A 25,761-nucleotide genomic window follows, 5' to 3' on the forward strand; every position below is an offset into this window, starting at 1 on the left:
TGGTTTCTACTGCATAGACATCCAACTGTTTTTAAAATCTCATCTAATAGTAAATTACATGTTTAAGATTGTATTATAACTTGAGTGAATTCATAGCCAAACCCAGGTTTTAATATTGCAGCATTTAGAATATATAGGTTATAATAAGAGCTCAATAACTTGCTCTTTGTGAATGTAACAAATAACACTGCACCTCATGTATCCAGTAGCACATATACACTGAAATGTTTAATAAGAACACAAAATTAGATACCATATGCCAGATCTGATCATAGTTTATTATTACACAGTAAAAGACACATAGTTGATGTATTTGTATCTTTTTTTTTTTTTTTTGACCTGTCAGCACAGAAAGAAACCCCAACACATATACACAAGTATATATGTATATGGGTTCAGTATAAAGTGCAAATCAATCACAAATTTCCATCATGTGTAACATTAGGGACAAAATAAGAGAAAATGCCTTGAATAGAATGCCTTGCAAAACAATCTTTTCCTATTTTGGTTTTCATACTGCATTTAAAAAGAAAACAACAACATTAAATCTTAACATTTGAACATAAACAGGAATATGAGCGATATAAGTGGTTTCAAGTTTTGAGAGGAGAGAGTACCATACAGTTTAATGGCTTGTGTAGCCTATAGTCCTCAGGGCCCTGGATCAAAGAGGAGAAATCACCAGCTTTTGGTGAATAAGAAACAACGAAGGACCTGTAGGAACAGATCGCTTCTATTGTAGTGCATCCTGATCTTTCTTGTAATGACGTGTAAGGACAATATCAACTAAGCACTAAACACACCTGATTGGGACAATTTGATCACACAGAATGTCATTTTCCAATCATTCCCACTCTACATTCTACACTGTTTCTATAACACAGGCAAATAACGTTCGATTCGATTCTAAGTCTAGATGTTTCCTTGAGGCAGTGGTTATATAAACTTTAAATTTGGCAACAAGAAGGGTCAGTCTCCAAACTCTGCTAATCCACCATAAATCATGATAAGGACACAACGCTGTTCAAGTTCAAATGACCAGAGGGCCGCACTAAACTTTCAGCGCCGTAGGCACCCCTTTGCACCAAATACAGACATTTGATAAAATATACATTCTCTGAAGTTTACAAAATCCATTACGTTTTCGAAAATTCTCTGAATCACACCGTGAATAAAATAGTGAGCTACATGACAGAGGCTTCGAATGAGAACAAAAAAAAAAAAAAGCCTTATATCCACAGCAGTCTAACAATTGCATTGTAATAATTTAACAAAATAACATACATTTACATGTACAACACCCTTTCAGTAACGGAAGAAAAGATGCGATCAGGACAAGAGTGGCCAAACCTTCCGAACAGCATTGCGACTTTAATGCTACTTAAGAGTAGTTCACCAGCATCTTGTTAAACATCAAATGTCTTTGAGCTGGGCTGAAGCGAACGTCTGCACTCGCTGCTGTTTCTCTGGAGATGGTGTGGACACCTTGTTGCTGAGATACCAGAAGTGCATGAAAATGGCAATGCATAATCGAGTCACTGGTTATTTCGTTTGAAAACGTTCATTCGCACACAGTGAATGTTGGACAAACGGATGGGATTTTAATGGAAAAATAGCTTTAGCGTAACACAGTGGGGTTGGAAATAAGTTTAGCAGCTTTGTTTGGTACAGGTGTTTAATAGATTGCGATATCATACCATATTTCCCAAAAAGAAAAGAAAAAAATCTTCACTTTGCCATCACATCCTTGTCTGTTCCACAAGAACGCAGCAGCTATTCTGGTGTTTCTGAGCAGAATCTAACTACGCTTGAATGCCCTTTGATAGTGGTCCTACGAGACAGAAAGTGCATATATTATTATAAATACACATATACACACACAGAAAAGGTGAAGTTTGGCCAGAAACAGAAAAGCTAAAGGAATCGGGGGACAGAAAACAAAGGATTACTGGGGACTGGGGATTTGATTTCATACGGGAGAAGAAAAAAAAAGCTACTGCTGCTTAGTCTCAAAACTTAAACGGCCCCCGTTTCCGCTCAGGGCTCGATAGCATGAAGATTTTAGTTTGCAACCTTTCTAGCGATTATTGCATAGTTTGGTGAATTACTTTTAGATTTGCAGATCATTTGGTTTAAGAAAAAACAGTCATTCTGCCCTCTCCGGTTCTGCTCTCTCATTTCTCTTTGGGTCCAATTCAATCAAACTGCTGTATTATCACCACAGTACCAATACGGCGCCAGTGTAAGTTCACCATAAAACAAGCCGTTGAATGTTTTTCAAACAAATCAGGACATATTAAGCGATGCAGATTGGCTGTTCGAATGGTTAAATCACTCAGTGGTGAAATGGCTTCTTTGCTATGGAATTTATTTTTGGACGGGAATAGTCAAAAAGTGGTTTTGCGGTAGTTTGATTGGATTTGGCCCTCGGTCCTCGGTCGCTCCCAAGCCAAACGCTGCCCTCCAGTCTTTGCTAATCTGAACTTCCCCAAGAAGCACTTACAGAGAGATCTTCCCCATTCACCCTGGGTAAACACTCTGAGAGAAATAGGCCTTTTCGGAAACATTGTATATTGCATAGTGTCGAGAATGGCTCCGGAAAACACTTTGCAGTGACTGCCCCGAATTAACCGCGCGACGGCTGAACCGCATTAACGACAGCGCTATGAAATACTGGATACTCTGTTAAAGCTAAACTCTATATAGCTGATTAACCCTGAATGTATACACAGCATGTGGCAATAAACTTTTGACAAAGTTTGCATTATAGTGGTCCCATATAACATTCGCCTGACGCATATGACCAGCGTGTTCCCCCATGACCAGCACAGAGTCATTACATGGGTCTTGTACAGTCAACTCAGAAGGACTAAATAAGCGATAGATTAAATAAATTTCAAACAGCTCCCAAAAAACGGACGCCTAAGCAATTAAAAAGCACTATATCTGTAAACCGATGCTTGCTGAATGAACTAATATTGCCCACAGAAATGTAATAAAATAAACATTTAAATAATATAGTAAGAAAATAAATATTAATAATTCAATTAATACGTTTTTAAATAGACATCTAGGTTATTCATTTTATTTTCTGTCTCGGCAGCGCCGGGAACAACGCGCTTGAACTCACTTCTGCATGTCATATTCACCAGGGAGTAATTTGTTCATCTGTCCAATAAGTTGGCCAAAATGTGTGTTTAGATGTAGCGCTAACAATGCGCTCAGGGCTTCAAAAAATTGAATTTCCTCTCAGAGTTTATTTGTACTGCACTACTTGAACAGATAATTAAGTAGAGCGGCGATCCAAGAGTTAAGAAAATGTTTGCGAACTGTGAAAAAAAAGCTTCTGTAGGTCTACAGAATGAAGCTGAAGGAATGCGAAGTTATCTGTCCCTTCCTGCGCATCTCTAACTCGTTTCATAAATAACGTTTGGTCGTCCAGTTATGATTTACGGCGTTTGCGTTTTTTGGTATTTAATGAATTCCTGCACATAGATTTTTAAAGATAGCTCTTGCCAAACGGCAGAGTTTCACTAAAAGGCTAGTGGCAATTTGAGATTAACAGCTAAAGTAGTAGTAAAATATCTGTTAATAAATAAATAGTACACTCTTATTTCTATGACACATGCCGACTATTTCACATCAACACTAGATTCAGTTTATATACACATACATTTTCTTTGCTGTAATCTCCGTAAGATATATTTCATATACAAATGGCTATTTATTGATTTTTACGATAGTATTTTCCTTTCGTTTCTAAAGATATTTTCAAATAAGCCTATCTAAGAGCTCTCTACATTATGGCCTGGATGACTCCCGCTGGGTTTCACGATGACCTTGACTTGACCTACACGCGGATCGGTCTGTAAACCAGATCGATCTCCTCTCGAACGTGTAAAACTCGTCGAATATGAAGTGATAAACATAGAATTTGACATTCGAGATGTTTTCGCACTGGTGCATGCCTTTTTCCAGTTGAGAAGGAATGTGTCCCTGTATAGCCTTGGAAAATAAACCACTGTTTTGTTTTGTCTTGCTTTCGATTTTTTTTTGTGTGTGTGTGTGTGTGTGTGTGTGTGTGTTTTTTTTCACTTTGCGCTTGATGGCTAAGTTTGGACTGGCAAATTGGTCTGAAGTTAAGAGCTGTCACCAATGTTGCGTTTCTTGCCAAAGAGATTCGAGGCATCTCTGTTGCGTAGATTTGGCTGGTTCTTGTATCCATGGGGACTGACAGACCACCGCCACCCACCACGAGTCTCCATTCCAGTAGGTACTGCAGCAGACGGACACGGCTTGTTCTGCAGTAGTTGGAAGAGCATGGTGATCTCGGGCCCTAATCGGGTCAACAGATTTGCCCTCACCAGGTCCACCGTCTCATCGTCACACTCCATCAAGCTCTGCAGTAGTTTCCCATAAAACCTGCGGCGAGACAGAGAAAACCCACGCTGAGCCAGTGCGTCAACAAATTTGCGTGCTAAGCAGCATTAGAAAGATACTGCGAACGCTCAGCGAATTTGAAGCAGAAGAATGTGTTAAGCCTATTTATGTTTTTCTAATGCCTCACAAATATATATATTTTTAAATATTGATTTCTGCCACTAAATCAGTTAACAATTTGGGTTCTAGCAAGCTCACGACAGAGAATGATAATTCACACTTGCTTTGTTTACACTATTTCTACTATTTCTATGCAAATTTGAATTTGTACTTACGAAATCCTGAATGAAAATGTTTGATATGCAAAAATTAAGCATATATTTTTAACCATAGACTTAAGTGGGTTTTCTGAAGTCAAAATGTGCATTAAGTTTATCCAAAAACAGTATTGTTTTGACCATTTAGCTAAACATTGCTTAATGACATAAAATATTATGCGTATAACTGTGTTGGAAACACGTTTCACATTAAATTCATAATAAATGCAATTAGCTGATCTTTAGAGTGTTTTTTGATTGTTTTACTGTAGGTAAGACTTAAAGGTTGTATCAGCGATTTCTAGCCTAAAACATAAAGTGTCAATTTCAGCTGACCTTTCTTCACGATCCGCTCGCTGCTTGCCCCATAAATTGTCTGTGAAAAAACGGCGTCTCTCTGGTCAGCCTAGGGTCCGAGATATGCCAAAAAAACAATCGGCACTACCAACCTTTCCACAGATAAACAAACAGTGTTCCAACCAATCAGCGTCAGGGGTTTGGTGTTGTGGACTTTCCTACTGGTGCAGGGATGTGAGGGAGGCGGAGCGAAAGTCCACAACACCAAACCCCTGACGCTGATTGGTTGGAACACTGTTTGTTTATCTGTGGAAAGGTTGGTAGTGCCGATTGTTTTTTTGGCATATCTCGGACCCTAGGCTGACCAGAGAGACGCGTTTTTTTCACAGACAATTTATGGGGCAGGCAGCGAGCGGATCTTGAAGAAAGCTCAGCTGAATTTGACACTTTATGTTTTAGGCTAGAAATCGCTGATACAACCTTTAAGTACATCTTTATGTAATTACTTCTTTTGCCTTTGAAATGCAGTTAAAATATACTGCTAAATGTACTGACACGCATTTATAGTAACCTAATATACATTACTGTCATTTCTATTAACACTTCTGTCATTTTGTGTCATATTATTACAATTAAAATATATTCACTTGATAATACAATCAATCAATCAATCAATCAATCAATCAATCAATCAATCAATCAATCAATCAATCAATCAATCAATCAATCAATCAATCATTTTACATACTACATATTATACATAGTATGTTAGTCAACATCAATATAAATGTTGCCTGAAAACCTGAATGAAAATGCTTGATATGCAAAATTATGCATACATTTTTAACCATAGACTTAACTGGGTTTTCTGAAGTCAAAATTCATTCAAAAACAGTATTGTGCAGTATTTAGCTAAACATTGCTTAATGGCATAAAATATAATGCGTACAATTGTGTTGGAAACACATTTCACATTAAATTCATATTGAATGCAATTAGCTGAACTTTAGAGTGTTTTTGGATTGTCTTACTATATACATATATGTAAGACTTAAGTACCTGTACATCTTTAATGTACATCATGTAATTTACTTCTTTTGCCCTTGAAATATGGTTAAAATATACTGCTAAATGTACTGACAAGCATTTATAGTAACTTAAATATAAGTTACTGTCATTTCTATTGAAACTTCTGTAATTTTGTGTCAGACTATTACAATTAAAATATATTCACTTTAAAAAAAGTGCTTTAGTATGTTAGTCAAGATCAATATAAATGTTTATTTTTCAGCACTTGCATGCACTTTAAATGTACTTACCTAAGAAAGTACTGATAATATAAGGTTATTACATTGGTTAGGGTTAGGGCTAGTTTCAAGGTTATTACCAAGTTATTACCTAGTTATTGTAATGGCTATAATAAGTACATAGTATGTAGATGTGTAACAGGACTGTAAAATAAAGTGCTTCCAAATTATGTGTATTTAAAGCACAACAAAAGATTATTAACAATGAATGAATGATTTGAAAATGATTTAAAAGTAAAACTTAATTTGAGATGATTAAAAAGTGCACTTTTAAAAGTTTACTTCAGTTGTGTTCATAAACGTAGTCATGAAAGTATAACTATAAACTATAAACTCACTATAAACATAAGTGACATCTTATTTAAGTAATATTCTATTACCTGCAAGTACAAAAAAAGTATGTTCAACAACAAATCTTTTCTGTTTTATTTTGTGTACACCATAAGATGAAATCTTTTCATCCTGTTCAGGAGTTTTACCTGTTGGGGAAGTGGCTGGGTAGCTGAGCCACCTCTGCAATGGCTTCTGGGTTTGATTTGGCCACTGTACAAATGTCCAGCTTGCTGTAACACTCCTCTTGAACCTCTGAAATCATCCTCTGGAAGGTGGAACACCGTCTGACTGTTAGAAAGGTCTTGGAAGTGATGCCATTGGCGATGCACTTCAAGCTTTCTTTCACAAAAGCCTTGCCCTGCAAAATGAACAGGAAACCCCATGTTAAGCACAGGCCCCCAGATCTTAAGAAACTGGAAAGGTTTTTAATTTAATTAAGCAGAGGTTTGACTACTAAAAAGTAATTCTCGAAACAAATCATTTTTAGAACCAGTTCTTTTTAATGAATCATTCTAATCAATTTGAAGAGATAATTAGAACTTAGTTTGAAATAAAATTGGCGGTCAACTCACTAAGGCAACATTATTGTGATATAATGTAAAGGCCATCAATTAAGAAAGCATTTATGAATCACTCTGTAAGAAGAACTTTTGAAATGAATAGCTCCCATTGGGCCTTTCAGATCTCAGTGGAATTCTGCCACATTCATTTGACAGGATTCATCCAATCCTGTTGCTTCTTAGGTTCATCCGTCTGCTGAATAGGCGCCTTTGACATCAATAGGATATTGTGTATCCATTGATGAACTGATATATCTTTATTGTTCTTTGGCTCGGACTGTATACAAACGTACATACCTGAGTGTCAAATTTAGCAGCACTGTAGAGAAAGGACTTGCAGATGTCGTGCATGCCATCTGTGTCACACGTTGAGTTTTCAAGACAGGCGAAGGCACCGCAGCCCACCTGGAGCGCACTGTTCAAGCAGCGAGCCACATCCGCTGCAAAAACAAAATCACCGTTAGATTTGACTAGAATCCGCAGAATTTACAAAGCAGATTTTTTCTTTTTTATTGTCAGTGTTAAACCATGAATAAACTTAAAGTAATATTTGTCAAGTACAAGCTAAATATATTTGGTTATATATACTATATATACTGTATGATATGGAGATATATTACATAGTTACAAATATAGAATGCATTTGTGGTTCGGAAACAGTTTTCTCATACCATTTTTAAAAAAGTCTTTGTTAAAGCGTTATAAACCATGAACCAAACCAATCAGCTACAAGGAGAATCACAACAGTACAAACTTTGATTTGAAGCAAGAAAGTAGTGGCAACACTTTAGTTTAGGGACCAATTCTCACTAATGGCTTAATAACATGCTTATTACTAGTATATTGGCTGTTTATTAGCACTTATAAAGCACATATTCATGCCAGCAGTAACATATTTTAAATCGCTTAATCCTATCTCATACCTAAACTTAACAACTACCGCACTAACTATTAATAGCAGCAAATTAGTTTATTAAGGCAAGACACGGCAGGCAAAAACATCTTTTTTTTTTTTATTGGTCAATTTTGAGATTTTTGGATATTTGTCTTCAATAACATGTCTTCTTTTAGACTTGTGGTGAAAAAAAGTCCGAAATACACATTTAGGTTTTTATTTTACTGCACTTTGTCTGTTTGCGTCTGTAGATTTCTCATAAATTCAACAAAAGTTGGCGTTCTAAATCAACATGCTGCTCCGCGATCTCTGTCTGTACCCAGTCATCACGTACACTGCTGGAAAGCTCTCTCTCTTCTGTACAATGCTGTCGGATCCAAATATGGTTATTTCCTTTTTATCAGCAACCAATCGTGAAAGTAAAAGAGGGGATTTAACTCTAAATGCGCAATCTCATTGGCTGAAGATAATTTCTGACAACGTGATTCGTTCAGAATCGTCACATGGTATGATTTGACGCTTCCTTGTTTGGTTTAGCTTTCCGCGGTATCTTTTGAGTGAATGAATGAAAATGACTTCGCGTCAATCATCGAAAAGAGTACAGCAGTTGTCACTTGCAAGGGGGAAAAGGAAAATTAGTGATGGATTACCAGTGAAATGTCCTCGGGAAGCGCATCTGAACGTAAGCTGTCGATGGGAAACCAGGGTGGTTTAGATATAAGCCAATCTATAAATAAAGTGCACTTTACAACTGTATTTGTGGTTCTCTGTGGTTAGTTGAAGGTCTTATTTGGCAATGTTTTATTCAGTTGTCATTGTTCATGGTCTACATTGTTATAAACAATTACTTGGCCAGTTGTTTTGCTTATTAGCAATGTTTTCATATAAAAATGTGTGGAATTTTTACAATATAAATCTTTAAAGCCCATTTTCTCAAAATGACTTTTCTCTCATATTCCAAGTCCGAAATCTCCACTTCAGTAGCACCTATATACACCAAACTTTCCAGTCTTGTACCTAGTTATATTATGAAGACAATTACAGAGGGATTTATAAATATATTATTCCTAGCCTGATTTATATAACATTTTATTCCAAAAAACATGGCGAAAATACATTTTTAAGGCTATTGACAGTATATTCTGATTTACAGGACAACAAAAGTAGATATCCATAAATCCCTCTGTAATCTTTTCCCCATCTAATATGTGAACACAATGAAAAAAGAATTTTGAACCTGGCCTTATCCAATTCTGAGATTTCGTTTTTTAAAATATAGGAAAATTAGCGCATATTTAATTAGATAATGCCTAATTTGCATATTTAAACATAAAATTACAGAAACTTTGTAATACATTTTTTTTTTCTCATCTTAGGTAATCAACTGGGAAAGTTTCATGGTGATATCTGCTAGTTAAAAATTTTACCCTATTCACCTGTAGTGTCTCGTTAATAGTTAGACACACTGTAGTTCCCACTATTAACTATGTTTTGCTTCTATAAACTCTAATTTTCTACTATATGCTTAACAGCCAACATTCTAGTAATATGCATGCTAATAAGCAACTAGTTAATAGTGAGAATTAGTTTCTAAAGCGTTGGCAAAGAAGTTGAAAATCGGACAAAAACACAAGGACTGTACTATTCACAATGCAAATTACATAATCCAATTAAAAATACAGAGAAGTATAAAACTATTAATTTAAAGTTGTATCTATACAAACAATGTATTTTAATTTTATTGTAAAATTTGCCTTTGAAGTTGTCCAAATTAAGTTCTTAGCAATGCATATTACTAGTTAAGTTTTGATATATTTATAGTAGGAAATTTACAAAATATCCTCATGGAACATGACCTTTACTTAATATCCTAATGATTTTTGGCATAAAAGAAAAATCAATGATTTTGACCCATACAATGAATTGCTGGCTATTTCTTCAAATATACCCGTGCTACTTATGACTGGTTTTGTGGTCTACGGTCACATATACAATCAATTAACAATCTTGGAGCTCATAGAAGGTCTATCTTTAAAGATTTATCAATTGTTGTTAAAACTCTATTTCCCTTTGGAGAAAATGAATGAGTTTTGACTTCCGGAATGTGACTGTTGTGCTCTATATTAGTCCATAAAAGCTGTGAATGCTCTCCATTACCCAAGACATTTGAGAGAATAAGTTTAGGAACTGGTTTAGTAATATTAACATTACTATAAATTCCCTTGTCATTTTAGGCGTAGCATAAATCGGACATAATAAAATGTTGGGAATACATAACTGTTCATGCATTGTTTATTTGCCAAACAATGGTAATGTTTTTTGAAAATCAGTTATGGAGGAATTTTAGTGAATGGATCCACAGCAACTTTTCCATCTGTATTTAATTGCTGGTCATTATTGTTGTCATTGGTTTTGTCAAATTGCTTGGCCAAGTGAACAACTGTGTTACCAAAAATTGTGAAAGTCCAGTGAAAACATATCTACTTTTAATTTTTTCACATGAATGTACACGTTATTTGGCAACATGCTTGAGCAAACTAATCAAACAGAATATTTCTGAGGACTACTGATCCATTTGTTTTCCCTGTGCTTTGACAAATCCTGACATTAAAATATTTCAGATTCTGCAATGGTTCTTGGTCACCCATCCATCGATCCATCCATCAGATTCTCTTTTCAGTCATTTAAACAAACTAACTTCCTTCTACTTCGTAGACAGTTCAGCTTGTACTTTCCTAAAAAAGAGAGACCTGGAGAAAAGCCACTGAGGTTGTTGAGGGAACAGTCTTTGGAGACGGTCTGGACTCCCATTGTGAGGAATGGGGCAGTTAATGCTGGAACATATTCTCATGGGAAATGATTTGAGGAGAAACACATTGTGTGTAGTAGCAATGAACTTGTGAAACCATTTAGGCGAGATAATGAATTCCTCACCTTGCTTACAAGTGAAAACGGGATCATTTTTAAGGGGACACATTCTCATTATCACCTCCCAGCCCATGGGATGTTTAAATACCACTCGCTCTGGGGGAACTATAGTACAAACGGGAACGCTCCACGAATACAAGGGTTTTATTCGTGGCTTGGTGTGAGTTTCCATTCAGTTTTGATAGCAAGCCAAAATTCGACTTAAAATGACAAATAACAACAAGCCTGACTAGCCACTTGACACCCTGAAATATATAGCAACTGAGCCAAGCGCTGGCGTCATTACTCCACTCCACTCGCTGCCATAAATTTTTATGGGTATTCCAGCCATTTTTCTGTTCTTGGAACTGTGACCCACTGAATGAAGAACATCCACAGCAGGCCTTGTGGGGATCTTGTGGTAGTCTGGCCGATCTGTGCCCTGCGTTTGCCCCCGTAGTCAGGGAGTGAGAGAGAGTGGTGTAGGGCATGTGTGCCACACTGTATTGGGTTCTGCTGACTGTCTCTTTTGGCACAAGACCCATTGATTCCATTACCCTTACATATGACAAGACAATAACGTTCAGCGGGTTGAGTAAGAGGGCCAAACCACCACCTCCAACAGTTCAGCGCCAAAGACTATAAACGCTTTGCCGCACAAACTCGTAGCCTGCAGGGCCGGGATCCCACGCCATGCAGAGAAGGAACCTCAAGGGTGTATGTGTGTGTGAGAGAGGGAGGCTGGTGTTGCTACACACTCGCTTTACTGTATCTGAAGGAAAATAGGCTGTGTGTTGCTGTGTCAATGCTCCTGGCACAAGACAGACTTCTGAAATAACCAGAAACCCCCCAAATGTCACGTAGTGAATATGTCTATTGTCCATAGGAGCAGGTTAGGGCAAGATCTCAGATGTACATTCTGTTAAGGCCATTTGCTCATTGTGCACATTAATGGAAAATTCTGGGTTCAATAAAAGTTAAGCTCTATTGACAGCAATTGTGGCTTAATGTCGATTACCACAAAATATAATTTCGACATGTCCATGATTATCTGTATAAAAAGCATAAATCAGGGTTACAGCAAGTTTTTTACAATGGAAGTGAACGAGGCCAATCTGTAGATGTTGGGTTAGCCGCACAATATAAACAGTATGTCATTTGGCGTGAATTTATTGTGAAAAATCTTTTTGTGTGTGTCTGATATATCCATTATAACTTAAACCAAGGCAATGTACTTTACAGCTTAAATGAAAAACACATCTTAATTAGTAACCATTATTATTAATAAGCCACACACTTCTGATTTTAAATCATCAGAAAATTGGGCCCATTTATTTCTATTGAAAGTGACTCCCCATAACCATATTAGATAAAAAAAGGGCAGTGGCTATTTGCACTAAGTGAAAATAGCATATTTTCTTAACGATAGATGGCATTTACACTAAGTGCAAATAGCTATCAGTTCTATTTAGACTATGTTGAAATAGCAGGATTTTCTGAAATTTGAACAGTTATTGTGAACAGACGCAATTATCTGCACCTAAGTATTGTAGTACATTAACACATTATGCAGTAATTACATACTAAGTGTAAATTATAGTTTTAATTCAATTTATTAAATAGTACGGCCTTATTTGGACAATAATCTCTCCCTACACCTACCCTAACCCTAACTGATCATTTATTTTCAACTTGTCAATTATGTCCTTCATTTTTACTGAAAATAAATGCTTTTCCGATTTGATATGAGATTTGAAAAGGGAGAAAAAGTTTGCCAGCAGGGGGATTTGAACCCGGATCGGTCACATCAAAAAGAGCAAAATACACAATTTATCCTCTGCAGTACTGGAACTGATAATTAACAGACATATAATTAACAACTACTTTTATTGACTATCCAAATCACACATTGGTGGGTGGAGTTAGTGTAAATAGACTTGATAAATAGACTAGATAAATAATAGTAATAATAATAAGAAATAAATGGCAGGGCCAAGTGAACATTATTTTGACATATAGCAATGATGATTAAGCGCTGGTTTAAAATAAATCAGAGCTGTATGCATGCAGATGCAAATTTTAATTAATCGTTTTTTTTTGTTTTTTTTTATTATATGTTGCCAGGGTTGGGAATAAAATAGATAATTAGTTTATTGTTTTATTTATTAATTTATTTTAAGTAAAGCTTTTCTAAGGACTTGAGATGCAAATTAGCATTTGCTTTACTTTCTATGTACAAATTTTCAGCTTCTTCTCACTGGAATCATGTTTTTTTTGGCCTTCCATATCTAAATAAACCATTTTTTTTGGTGATATGCTTTGTTGAATTATAAAATTATATTTTTCCACTTCTAGAGCCTAGAGCCAAATGTAACCACCCATAAGAATAATAAAAAAAAAAAGATCAAACATGAGGTCTTTGATATATTTCTTCAAAAGACAGCAAAAAAGACAGTCTGTCATGTAGTGTCCCAACCTGGTCAAGCCCAAATTCCAGCTAAAAACCAGTCTGGGAGACTAACAAAGACCAGTAAGCAAGCTTAGGCTGGTTTTTCTCCCATCATGAATTCCACACATCTTCTTGAAAGTTCTCAACAATAGCCAAACAATATCTCAAACTGTGCTCAGCTTTGCCATGATACCAAAACTAAAGTCAGTCATCTCAGTACGACCTGTCAAATTCTTCCGAGAATAAATCAGTTGTGCTCTCTAAATTAATATTGTTGTTGTTTCTATTTTCAGTCTCACGAAGGAATTTAAGGAGAAGCATCCAAGACAAAGTTGATACTCCATCAAAACGCAACTGAGAACTCTATTACATCTCCTGAGCTATGACAGAGTCATAAAAATGATAAACATCTTCATTTCAATACCAGATACAATTGTATCACTTTCCTACACTCGCTGTTAGCCTCGGGACAAGTGAGGGAGAAATGTTTCCATGACTGGTCTCTCTTATCAGTGGAACAGTTTTCCTTGTGAAAACATGACTAAAAGTTGTTCTGCATCACTTTTCTCAATCAGAGCAAAATTGCACTGTGGCATGAACAAACTCATGTGAGTTTCCAAGAAAATGTAGTGTGCTTGATTGTATTGAATGCCAGTTTGAATCTTAAAACATTCATGAAATAAAAGCCCACTTAAGTGTATATAAAGAGAGACACTTTCATGTTTTCTTAACACACTTAAAAAGGCACTTTGGAAACATGTAGAATTAAAAGTTTTACAAATAAAATGCAATAAGTTACAAATCCCCAAAAGTTACATTCAGTTTGCACTTCAGTATATTCTATTAAACTATATTATTTTCATATTAAGTACTCTATTTAATAAGTATGTAATTTAAGTATGCAGAAGTGTACTTTTTGTCTCCTCAAGGCTATTTATAATTCAAATGCATGATGAAGCCAAATCACTCCATGGCTTCCAGGGAAAACACTGGGACTCCAGCACTGCCACATCAAAAACAAATGAAATTACTCTGATTTTGCGGCTGTTATGGCATTATAAGAGGGAAAGTGTGTCAGAAAGGCTTTTTTTGTATCATCGGACACCCCCTATACGTCATCAGTAACCCTATGAGGGAAAACAGTGTTACGGATGAATTGGGCCACACAGTTCAGGGGTTGTCCCTTCACTTACACTGCACACGGCTGAGAAGAGACGTAAAATATGGGTTTGATATTGCGTTTGATGCTTTCATAGAGCACTTATTGTATTGCAGTGGGAAAACAGGTATGATGATTAGACATATTGTGCCTAATGAAACTTGAACACAGCTTGGCCGGCTCACTCTAATAATTTCGAGGGTACCGCGATGGGCCCCGACAGGTCAGGACTCATTTGAGATTCAAGAAAACACATCAATAGACAATGCACAGTCTTGTGTTTGCTTTCTCTCTTACTCACTCGTGTATCATCAAGTGCTGTAAAACGTCAACTGGGTAAGTTATCAGAGACCCTATATACGCTTCTCGACAGGTGATATTACACTTCTAATAGGATGAATTGCTGGAATGAATAATTCATTTTCTACACTTACATAGCTACCTGTTCAGATTTCACCTTGCGGAGCGCGTGACCCTGACTTGAACCTGTGGCCCTTGAGTGTCGGTGCTTCACACCAGACTCTAAAGCATGACTCAGCTAGATCTTGCAGATTTGGAGACGACACTGCAATTGTCTTAATATGTCAGGCAGAGTTCACTTACAACTGGAGTTTTTTTCATTATCTGAAAATCCCATCTGTGGTTTTAACATTTTCTCATTAAAGTCGTTCACCCAAAAATTACATTTCTGTTATTATTTACTCACCCTCAAGTTGTTTGAAACTTGTATGACTTTCATTCCTCTACTGAGCCCAAAAGATGTTTTGGGGAATGTAGGTTAATAAACAGTCGATGGTCCTTATTGACTTCCATAGAATGGGAAAAAAAAAAAAGAAACAATACTATGGAATTTAATGAGGACCAGAAACTTGGTAACCCACATTATTCTTTTATGTTTAATAGAAGAAAGAAACTCATACAGGTTTGGAGGATTTTTTTTTTTTTCATTTTTGGGTAACTTTCCCTTGAACTAGGATGACATAAATTGTCTTAAAGGTCCACTGAAGTGCTTTAAAACACACAAAATTAAACTTCAGCTGAAACAGGAAGACAAGGCGGGACATATCAAGCAGCCCTGTCTCTTTTTAAAATAGATATTGGTTTATATCAGTTATAGAGTGGCAATATCTATTTTATATTTTAAAATAGATATTGGTTTATATCATTGAGCTTAGTAAAGTCACATTTGACAGCTTCTGACAGCCAAAATGTAATAGATTCCTCCTTTAGATATAATTTTAAAGGGATAGTTCACCCAAAAACGAAAATGTGATGTTTATCTGCTTACCCCCAGGGCATCTAAGATGTAAGTGACTTTGTTTCTTCAGTAGAACACAAATGAAGATTTTTAACTCAAACCGTTGCAGTCTGTCGGTCATATAATTGCAGTCAATGGATACCAAATATTTAAGAGTAAAAAAAAAACATACACAGACAAAACCAAATTAAACCCTGCGGCTCGTGACAATACATTGAGGTCTTAAGATACATAACAATCAGTCTGTGCAAGAAACTAGCAGTATTTATATCATTATTTATCTCTGATCCAACGGAACATTCAGCTGGATGGAGCGTGCTCACAACAGTCAGCGTGCAACACGTCAATGTGCTCTGGCAATGTAATCGGTGAAAAGTCAACACTCCCAGATGAGTTTGCACAAGGAAACTTAATATTTTAGTTTGTAATCTGTTGTCAGAATCAGGATAAGCACAAGTAATTACCATTTTTAGAGGCTAATATGTGTAAACAATGAATGACGTATACACATGACAGATCACTGTTGTGAACGCACTCAGGAGAGTAGAATGTTGCAGTGGATCAAAGTTAAATAATGATACAAATACAGTTCAGTTTTTTGCACAGACTGATCGTTTTGTGTCTTAAGACCTCAATGTATCATCACAAGCTGCAGGGTTTAATTTGGTTTTGTCTGTGTATGTTTTAGTCTTAAAGATTTGGTAACTATTGACTGGCATTATATGACAGACAGACTGCAACGGTTTGAGTTAAAAATCTTCAATTGTGTTTTACTAAAGAAACAAAGTTGCCTACATCTTGGATGCCCTGGAGGTAAGCAGATAAACATCAAATTTTCATTTTTTGGGTGAATTATCCCTTTAAAATGTTACTAAAGCAAAACAGTGATTATAAGAATTAGTAGTAGTTTGAAAAGTATGTAGCTTGAAAATCTCTTCTACTCATACCATTTTTAAATCTCACCCATATCGCTATAAAATGTAGAATTCTGTGTAGAATTCAAATGGGTTCGATACGTTTTGTGGTCTTCACTGATTCAAGCATATGATTCGCTCTGTGCTATCGTTTCTCTGGACCAGAGCAGACTCGCGTGACCAGACTTATTTCGCCCCAACTGTCTGAATCATTCCCTATCCCCTAGTCCACTATATAGTCCACTGCACAGAAAATACTAACTCCGTGAACAAGTGACCAATTTCAGCTGCAGCTTCAGCGCATATTTACACTGTAGGGGGTGGGATGCTTCATATTCTAGAAAACATTTGATTGGACAGAAAGTTTGACGAGAAGCTGAAGTGCAGGTTGATGTCATCAAAATCGTTGATCCATGTTGGTGGAAATTATACATTGTAAGTTTTGAATGCTTATATCTTCTAAATAATTTTTGCTATTGTTTTGGAGCACACTTTAGATTATAGATAAACTTAAGGCTAATGTATTCATATAAAAATAATTCAATTCAATTTTGGTCTTACTGATGTGATTTACAATTAACAGCTTTCAATAGAGTACTTTTTTTTTAAAAAAGGTAAATCTTTTTACCTTTTTCACCCATAAGAGTGCTTTTTAGTACCTTAAATGCACATTTCAACACATATTATTATCTAAATGGCATTAGTACCTTTTGAAAATCTACCACCCCAGTGAGAACTTCACCTTTTTTTCTGAGAGTGCATATATGCAGAGCTGGGTAGATTACTAGCAAATGTAGTCTGTTACTGATTACAAATTATATAATGAAAACTGGAGTTAGTAATGTAATTTAGGTCTAATCAAACTTCAAACTCAAATTTAAAATACCATATTAGTATAAAAAACAAAGAGTAAGAAATAGGGATGCGCCCAAATAGTGAATTCGTATTCGGAAAGGCAATGAATATGGAGCCACAAAAGGGACATGGTTAGCCGCTTGCCTGTTACATTGTAGTACATACAATTTCACGTACTTCACAAACAGAGGAGAGATGACTGATAGAATGATTTTAGATTCTGAGCACTACTGACAAACATCTACTTTTGTAAAATGTGTGGTAAGTACGCTCCATAGTATACGTGTACATGTAATCACGAATCTCGAAAGTGAAAGTAAAAAGCAAGTGCACATTCAAAAGCGATTTCCATTCCCCACATATTATTAGTGGCTCTGTGATGCCCTCATTTTATGGATAATTTTTGGATAACGTACAGCCAGTTGTTATCACAGAATAAACCCTGACAGGTTGTATAAGACTGAAGGGCTTTATTTTGCGATAACAACCAGCTGGATGTACTTTATCCCACTTATTACACAGCTGCTTGCCACAAAAGTAAATAACTGGACATAAAACATTGATCTGAATTAAAATATTGTAATGCAAAGCTTCCATGAAGAAAGCTGTTGCTATCAAACAGCAAGTTCAAATTAGACGGACATGTAAGGAATACGGTGCAGTCATAGCACTTATTACACAACATTTCACCATATAAATAATTATGGCGATAAACGATACTGATTTAAGACAAAAATGTTTACAATTTTACCAGTTTGTTAGTTATCTTATAATGCATTACAGTGTACAAAACAACCATCTCAAAATGGCAGCAGGAACTGCATTTGTGAAACGAGAGAGCGAGTCTACGATACCAGGATGACATAATTAAACAATTGTACTCGTAAAATTGCAATATTGGGTTTTAATATTTTAAAATGTAAAAAAAATCCTAGCAAGTGAACAGCGCCTTTGTAATTAGCTTTTACCGGTTGTTATCTAGGAATAACATACATTGCAATGTGGTGACTGACCAATCAGAATTGACTATTCCACAGAGCCATGTAATAAATACAGTATAATTACCCAACGATATAATTGTGAGAGAAAGCATTAAAATACTGTATTTTTTTCCCTCCCATATTGTTTTTCTTCCCGTAGTACTTGTCATTTCCTTTCTGAACATGGTATTTGGATTACGGCATATCCCTAGAAAATATATTCCATTTTTGATATCAACATCATAAAATGCATTAAATATTACAATATTATGTGAATAGGGATAAAAAGTGATAAAAAGCTATTAATTAATGAAATTTGTTTACCTGCATTTCAGTGCGACCATTAACCTATGAGTATTGTAAACATGCAAATTTGTTAAATTATTTAAAATATTAACTTCCTTTAGAGATATTTTGTTAAATGTATTTAGTTAAACAACATTTGTGATTATAGTCAAAGCTAAATGGTAAGACACAGTAGGAATTTTCGAAAGGAAAATTTAAAAGAGAAAAAAAAAATCAATAAATTATGAATAACTTACTGCATTTTTAAATGTAATATACTCTAATTAAGAGTTACTCTAATTATTTGATTTTTGTAATCTGATTACGTAATACAGATTACATGTAATCAGTTACTACCCAGCTCTGATTATCTATATGGATATTTGCATTGCGTTGATGCATGTCACGATTGGATGATTGTGAATAATGCCTGCATGCTACTGGCCAACTTTGACTACATAGCCAAAACCTGGACACATTAGGCAATTTAGAAATCCCAGCCAGGACATACTTGGGAAAAAGAGGGCATATGTTTACCCTATCATCAACTTACAACTGATGACGATAAAGTCCAATTTTAAATGAATGAACTCTATAAAATATATAGCAATGATTTATCTAATGGAAGTTAAGATTTTGATTTCAGCATTAAAAAAAGCCTTTTTAGGGTAAAAATACCCTTTTGTTTAGTAAAGTATATACTGTTCATTTTGCGCTTTTGGAATTATTAGTGCACCACTGTCTCTTTGTCTCAAAAGCACTGAGTCAGTACATGTCTCCCTGGCAACTAAGTACAACAGGAAGTTATGCAAATACCAAGTGGAGTTTGACAAAGGTTTTCACGTCCCGACCAGAGACAGAACGGAACTGAGTGTCCCACACCACACACAGATCCACTATTTGACACTTGGACGGGTTTTTCTTTGCAGCATATTAATTACTGACTTCATTCAAGACAAAGCAAGAACCTTTTGTAACACTGACACCAGATCTTCAGTTTTCAATATAATGAGCAGCAGGTCAGAACAATTCATCATCTTTAATAGTGCTGGGTCCTTTCAGGTGCACACAATGTCATTTAAAGCATCCATTGTGCCTAGTCCTTTAAAAGTTAGTGTAAGCGACCTGCCCACCCTCTAGTTCTCTACCTGTATAACCTGTCATTTTCCTGAACCTGAAGACCTCGGTTAGCTGGTTCAGGTGTATGTGATGATATGCATGATAGTATGACCTCACTGGGGAAAGCTTTTCATATACAAACCACTCACTGGATCTACCTCAAAAAGCAGACAACCAAAAAAAAAAAAAAAAAAAAAAAAAAAAAACCCACTTACATTAGCTGTACAGATATTTAAAAAGTACTGCAGTGATTTAAAATGCAGTTTTCGAAATGTAAAGGTTTTGAATGATCTATATTGACAAATCTGCCTGTTCAGTGTGACGCCAGAACTAAAAGTACAGTATGCCAGATTTTTTTTCAGTAACTTGGCAGCTGTGGTTGCCAAACGTATCTACCAGACTGTAAATACAGTAATGATATATTATTCAATTATAAAATGTCAATATATCAACATTCAAGCTATTGGAATCTGTTACTGTAAAATTAGGTAATAACATCAGATCATAAAAAAAATGCCAACTGTATCTGATAATAACATTAAGACCGAACCAGTGTCACCCACACAAATGCAAAACACCAGTAACTGAGTAACACAAAATGATCCAATTATCACACAAGCAAAAGTGCTGTAGTAGTGAATATCAGCATGACTGTGATTTCCTGTGGTTGCAAAGCCATACTTATATTCAGTACACAGCAAGAAGTTAATATTCAAATTTCATACATAATTTGGCCAGTTATGTTACAAAAGGAGCCAAAACATAAAGCTTTGCATGTTGCAACTCACTCAGCAAAAGAGACAAATGGTGCAATACAAACAGTAAAATGCCCCAGTGCTGTTATATGAAATATCAGCACAGTACTATGTTTGATCAATTAAAGGACCGGAAAATAAATAAATGTGATGATTTATGCAGGGAATTCAGGAAACAACTCTCACTGATTCATATATTTACATATAAAATACTTTTTTTTTTCTCCGTAAATTATAACGCGGTTCAAACTTCATACACTTTATATACAAAAATATATATATTTTATAGTTTTACAAACACAAATACTATTTCAATCTTTATAATTTTTCTATTTTTGAATTTACTGGTATTTGCCGTTTGTTTGCAATTAAATATGAAATTTACTAGCAGTTTCTGAGTAAAAATTATTTCTACACCATTTCTTTCAGTGTATCGATGTGTAATAAGCATACTTTTATTGTATATGCCTGAATGTTGTTGTAAATACAAATTTTAGTCTGAGCTGACTTGCCTAGATAAATAAAGGTTAAATAATGCAATTTATACTTTTTACTTACAAGAAACATCATTTTAACAGTATTTAAAAGTATATGTATTCCCTTGTTAAATATGCATGCTCTTTTTAATTATAAGGTTTATGTCTAATTATGTATTATTTTTTACAATTTTACAATTAAAGTATTGTCTTTAAAAGATCTAATACTATTTTCACGCTATGTGGCAAGGTAAGCAATTAACAGGTTTTTACTCTAGCATTTTCTTCCCCAATGTAGAAAGTCCTGCTTCTGAGGCTGAAAGCGGCGGCGGAATCATCATTCACATTCATTCATCGCGCTCAATGCATCACAAGAAGCTCATCATGAGCTATGATGAGTCCCTCATATGCAGGTCAGAGGATGAACATGATATTCAGTGATACATCTGTCACAGAGCAGGTCAATAGATGCATTGGATGAGAGCAGCTCATCCTGGAGGAGATGACAGCTCTCATATGATCTACCCTAGACCGAGCGAGCCCAATGCATGCGTGTCAGCACACAACCGGCTCATTATTCCCGAACGCTTCCTACTTACAGGGGCTGTTGTGGGAGAAGCGTGCTCTCCTGGGCGAGTAGGATTCGTTCTGATCCAGTTCATACGCGGAGGCGATGAGCACGGCGAGCAGCAAAAGTCCGGTCCTTGGCGGCATCTCTCACTAAATGACACTGGGGCTTTTATGAAGGGCAATAAAAGAGGATTTCCTTTATGTCTCTATGCGCGCTGTGCGGTACGTGTTCTTGGCGACTTCGTTGAGGAAATGCGTGTGATGTGGGCAGTATCATGAAGGCTCTGTCTGTCCGGCTGATCTCTTCAGCAAATTCTTCTTCCAGCCGCGTGCATGACAGGAGCGCAGGTCGCCCTTTATATGTGCCCGAGCATCACGAGCTCGCCGCTCAGCCCAATCACATCACAGCAGGCGCTCTCACACTGCCTCAGCTCAAACTTTCATTCATTGATCCGTAGCATTTAAATGGGCTTCTCATATGGCGTAAAGTTTGCTGTTCCTTTCAACTTGGCAAAGGCGATTGGGAAAACGCTCACATCCGCGCACTGTTGTCATATACAAATATACGCGTCCACTTCAAAGAGCGCGTCGCGTATTTGATCCTTCATAACGTCACAACGGAGCTCATGCGTGCTTCAGTTTAACTTTACCCCGGTGAACGAACACAAAAAGAGCTAAAAGTGCTAGAACCCCCCTTAACCAGCAGGTTATAATTAAGCATTGCTTACTATTTATGACACTGCTAGAGCGTTTTAAACCTGACTTGGATGGTTTGCTGGTCTTGCCAAGCTCAAAAGTAAGCAAACTCCTATCAAACCCAGCGTCTGGAACATCCTCATAATGTACCCTATTACTCAAAAACTCAGATCCGCTACGCCATAAAGATTTACGTCACTTTAAATGAGCAAACCGGTCTATTAAATAATATGGCATCCATATGACCCCAGTCCTGTTAGTCTAATGAACTCACGCAAGTCTAAATCTCATTACTGGCCTTGGCAAATGACAGTTTGTTTTTCTTTATCTCCTTGTTTCATTCAGTAATCCTTGCAGTGTTATATTTCAACTGTCTGCTAAAGCGTTACTGCAGGATCGCGTTTTAGTCAAATGTATTGCGTTCTTTGTTTTTCTTAAATGTCTTGGAGAAATAACATTTGAAGGTATTCAAATCACTCGCATTTTTATCGCTTTGGCATTTTGACGGACCCTCATGCAATAATGCCTCTATTGTTGGTGAAGCAGGCGCAATCGTCTCCAGCTGACAGATAAACTACGCAGTTATTGACACAAATCGTGCAGCGTATGGAAAGCATCACTGTGTTGACTTTGCGCGTCGCGCAACTCGCGCACTCGAGCCCGCGCAGGGCGCACGTGCAGAAGCGCACGCGTAATGTGACACTAAAGTCCGTGCGTGAATAATCACCCAATCAGCATAGTCATGTTTAAGTGAGACATCTGCTCACTTTGAGCCTTGGAGAAAGGAAAAGAGCCGTAATTTATTCTGAATACACTTTAATTCCTAAAGGGACGGTCAAGAGCATCTTGTTGTTACTGAGGCTGGGGCTAGTTTTCACAATTTTTTACTTCAATTAATATTTCTCAGATTATGTATATGCAGGCACATAACTTAATTTCAAGCTACACAAAAGTTTTAAACATTTTCATTATTGTCTACGTAATGTTTTTTAGCAATGGCTGACCTTTTGTGTCCTCCATGTTATGACCCTCTATGGGGAAAGTTGTCCCATAGGGAACCTGCCATTAAACAGCCTATTGAGGCTTTTCAGCAATACTGAAACAGCAAAACTAGAATGAAACACAAAACAGCTGAAATAAATAAATACATACATAATAAAGTAAAACTACAGCAAACAGTAAAGCAATTGTACAAAATATCACATGGTTTATTTGAAATTACAGCCTCACATTTATAAAAAAACAGCTTTCTCTTGAGAACACACTTCAAATTCATTATAGACCAACCTTATCTTAACATATGTGACCCTGGACCACAAAACCAGTCTTGGGTATATTTGTAGAAATAACCAAAAATATATTGTACGGGTCAAATTTTATGCCAAAAATCTTTATGATATAAATATATAATTTTTGATTAGAAATGTGCATTGCTAAGAACTTCATTTGGACAACTTTAAAGGGAATTCTCTCAGTATTTAGATTTTTTGCACCCTCAGATTTTCAAATAGTTGTATCCCTGCCAATTATTGTCCTCCTAACAAACCATACATCAATGGAAAGCTTATTTATTAAAACTGACCCTTATAAATGGTTTTGTGGTTCAGGCTCACATATTCAAGTGTAATAAATGTAACCCTGAATTTCTTTTAACCCAAACACACACAATAAAATGTAAAATTCACACTTAACCACAATAAACCCCACTTTTGCTGACTTTTCTTATGACAAAGCCCTGAGGTTTAAGCCTTCAAACAACTAAGTTTCTCATTGTTTTTTTTTTCAATACCATTACCAGTTATTTCATCAGCACTCAACAAACATTTTTAATTTGCTGAGTAACATAAAGTGCAACATCTGAGCGCTTTTCACATCCGTGAGAGTGGTGTACATTTAGCAGGTGTTTCCAAGTGAAAACACCATCAATGGATTGTGAGTCATGAATGGATTTGTGCCTCCAACCCCATACTTACAGATCACCACATCCTCTGCAATGCCATCAGATGAATCAGAAGGTCTTATCTACTATTTTGCCTTTGCGAAGCTGTTTAACATTTGCACAGTGAAAGCACCATAATGGGCCAAATAACATCATTGCAATGTACCTGTTCAAAATGCACCGGTGGGTTTGATATATTCCACATTTAGAAAACCTCTTTACAAAGAACATTACTTTCATTTGTTTTCCAAGTGATAATACAAGATGAAACCCTGTTAGGAAATGAACTCTTCTATATTCTCCCACAAATTTAGCGGTTTCTATTGTAATGGTGGAAAATACAATAGGGGTTGAAGAGTGGCAGGAAAGGTCATCCTCTTTTCATTTAAGGCATTCAGATGTAGACGAAAGCAGATAAAGACTAGCTCTGAGACTTGTGGTTCACTAACTTGCTTGTAAGAAGTTATTAGGCTACCTTTCTATAAAGATTCCATTAAACTGGTTGGATTTCTCCCAAACTTCTTTTCACTTTGATATCTGGAAAAAGCTTTTCAAAAGATGTTTTTGAAGCCTTCACCATTCAGGGGTTTGATTTGTAGATGTGTTGTATTGTAGGTCTGGTGTTTTATTTACTGCAGTAACTTTACACTTTACTTTTCTCTTCTCAACTTCTAGTGACCTGCTTCATTTGTCAATCACACTGATAGCTTTACAAAAGCACACACAGCTGACCAAATCAAGGAAATATTGTGTCTGCTACTTCAGTAAGTCTAATTCTTATATTCTCTCAGCAACTTATACTTGTCTTTAAAAGCTTTGGCCAATAAAAAGCAGTACGATGCCAAACTGTGATTGATTGTGCCAGGCTGTTAGTAACTGAGCAACTACAGAACATTAGAATTCATTACATAATCTAGTTCAATAGACTTTTATGTTATCACCAAGGTGAAGAAAGCATTACGACAAACAGGATGGAGTATGATAACAGGGGTGCCAGTCCAGTCACACATCACACCGGTCAATCAATGCCTCGCTGCATGTGTGCACTAGACCTGCCAAAGCAAGAGGAAATTACTTTGAGATTACATTAGTGCTCGCTGTTCTCATACGAAAGACCTGTAGTTTGGGCAGCTTTACATGTGTGCATAATGAAACAGGTGTAATAGAATGCTATCAGTAAGTAATTGCAAACTTTTAATGAATGTGTCTAGAATGCATTCAGAAAAAAGTTTTAAAAACCTTTTGTCACCGGGAGCCCTTTTTTTGACCGCTCTCATACTGAATGCAACCATATTTCTTAAGTGCATCTT

The 25,761-nt window shown here is 36.2% G+C and overlaps 1 protein-coding gene across 1 annotated transcript; it reads right to left on the bottom strand.

Annotated features, from left to right (window-relative positions):
* Positions 1–264: 264 nt before the first annotated feature.
* On the bottom strand, positions 265–22,091 carry stc1 (stanniocalcin 1). Its single transcript, XM_073819221.1, has 4 exons — positions 21,846–22,091; positions 7,492–7,634; positions 6,781–6,992; positions 265–4,422 (listed from the first exon to the last, which is right to left on the bottom strand). The coding sequence occupies exons 1-4, from the start codon at positions 21,958–21,960 to the stop codon at positions 4,140–4,142; spliced, it is 753 nt and encodes a 250-aa protein (XP_073675322.1). The 5' UTR covers positions 21,961–22,091; the 3' UTR covers positions 265–4,139.
* Positions 22,092–25,761: the final 3,670 nt, after the last annotated feature.

Source organism: Garra rufa, chromosome 15 (assembly GCF_049309525.1).
Source record: "Garra rufa chromosome 15, GarRuf1.0, whole genome shotgun sequence".
In the NCBI taxonomy this organism is placed as follows: Eukaryota; Metazoa; Chordata; class Actinopteri; order Cypriniformes; family Cyprinidae; genus Garra; species Garra rufa.

Coding starts and splice junctions, on each gene's coding strand:
- stc1 (XM_073819221.1), bottom strand. CDS start 21,960: ATGCCGCCAAGGACCGGACTTTTGCTGCTCGCCGTGCTCATCGCCTCC. Junction 7,635..21,845: donor CTTCTCCCACAACAGCCCCT/GTAAGTAGGAAG, acceptor TTGTTTTTGCAG/CGGATGTGGCTCGCTGCTTG. Junction 6,993..7,491: donor CTGCTAAATTTGACACTCAG/GTATGTACGTTT, acceptor TTCATTTTGCAG/GGCAAGGCTTTTGTGAAAGA.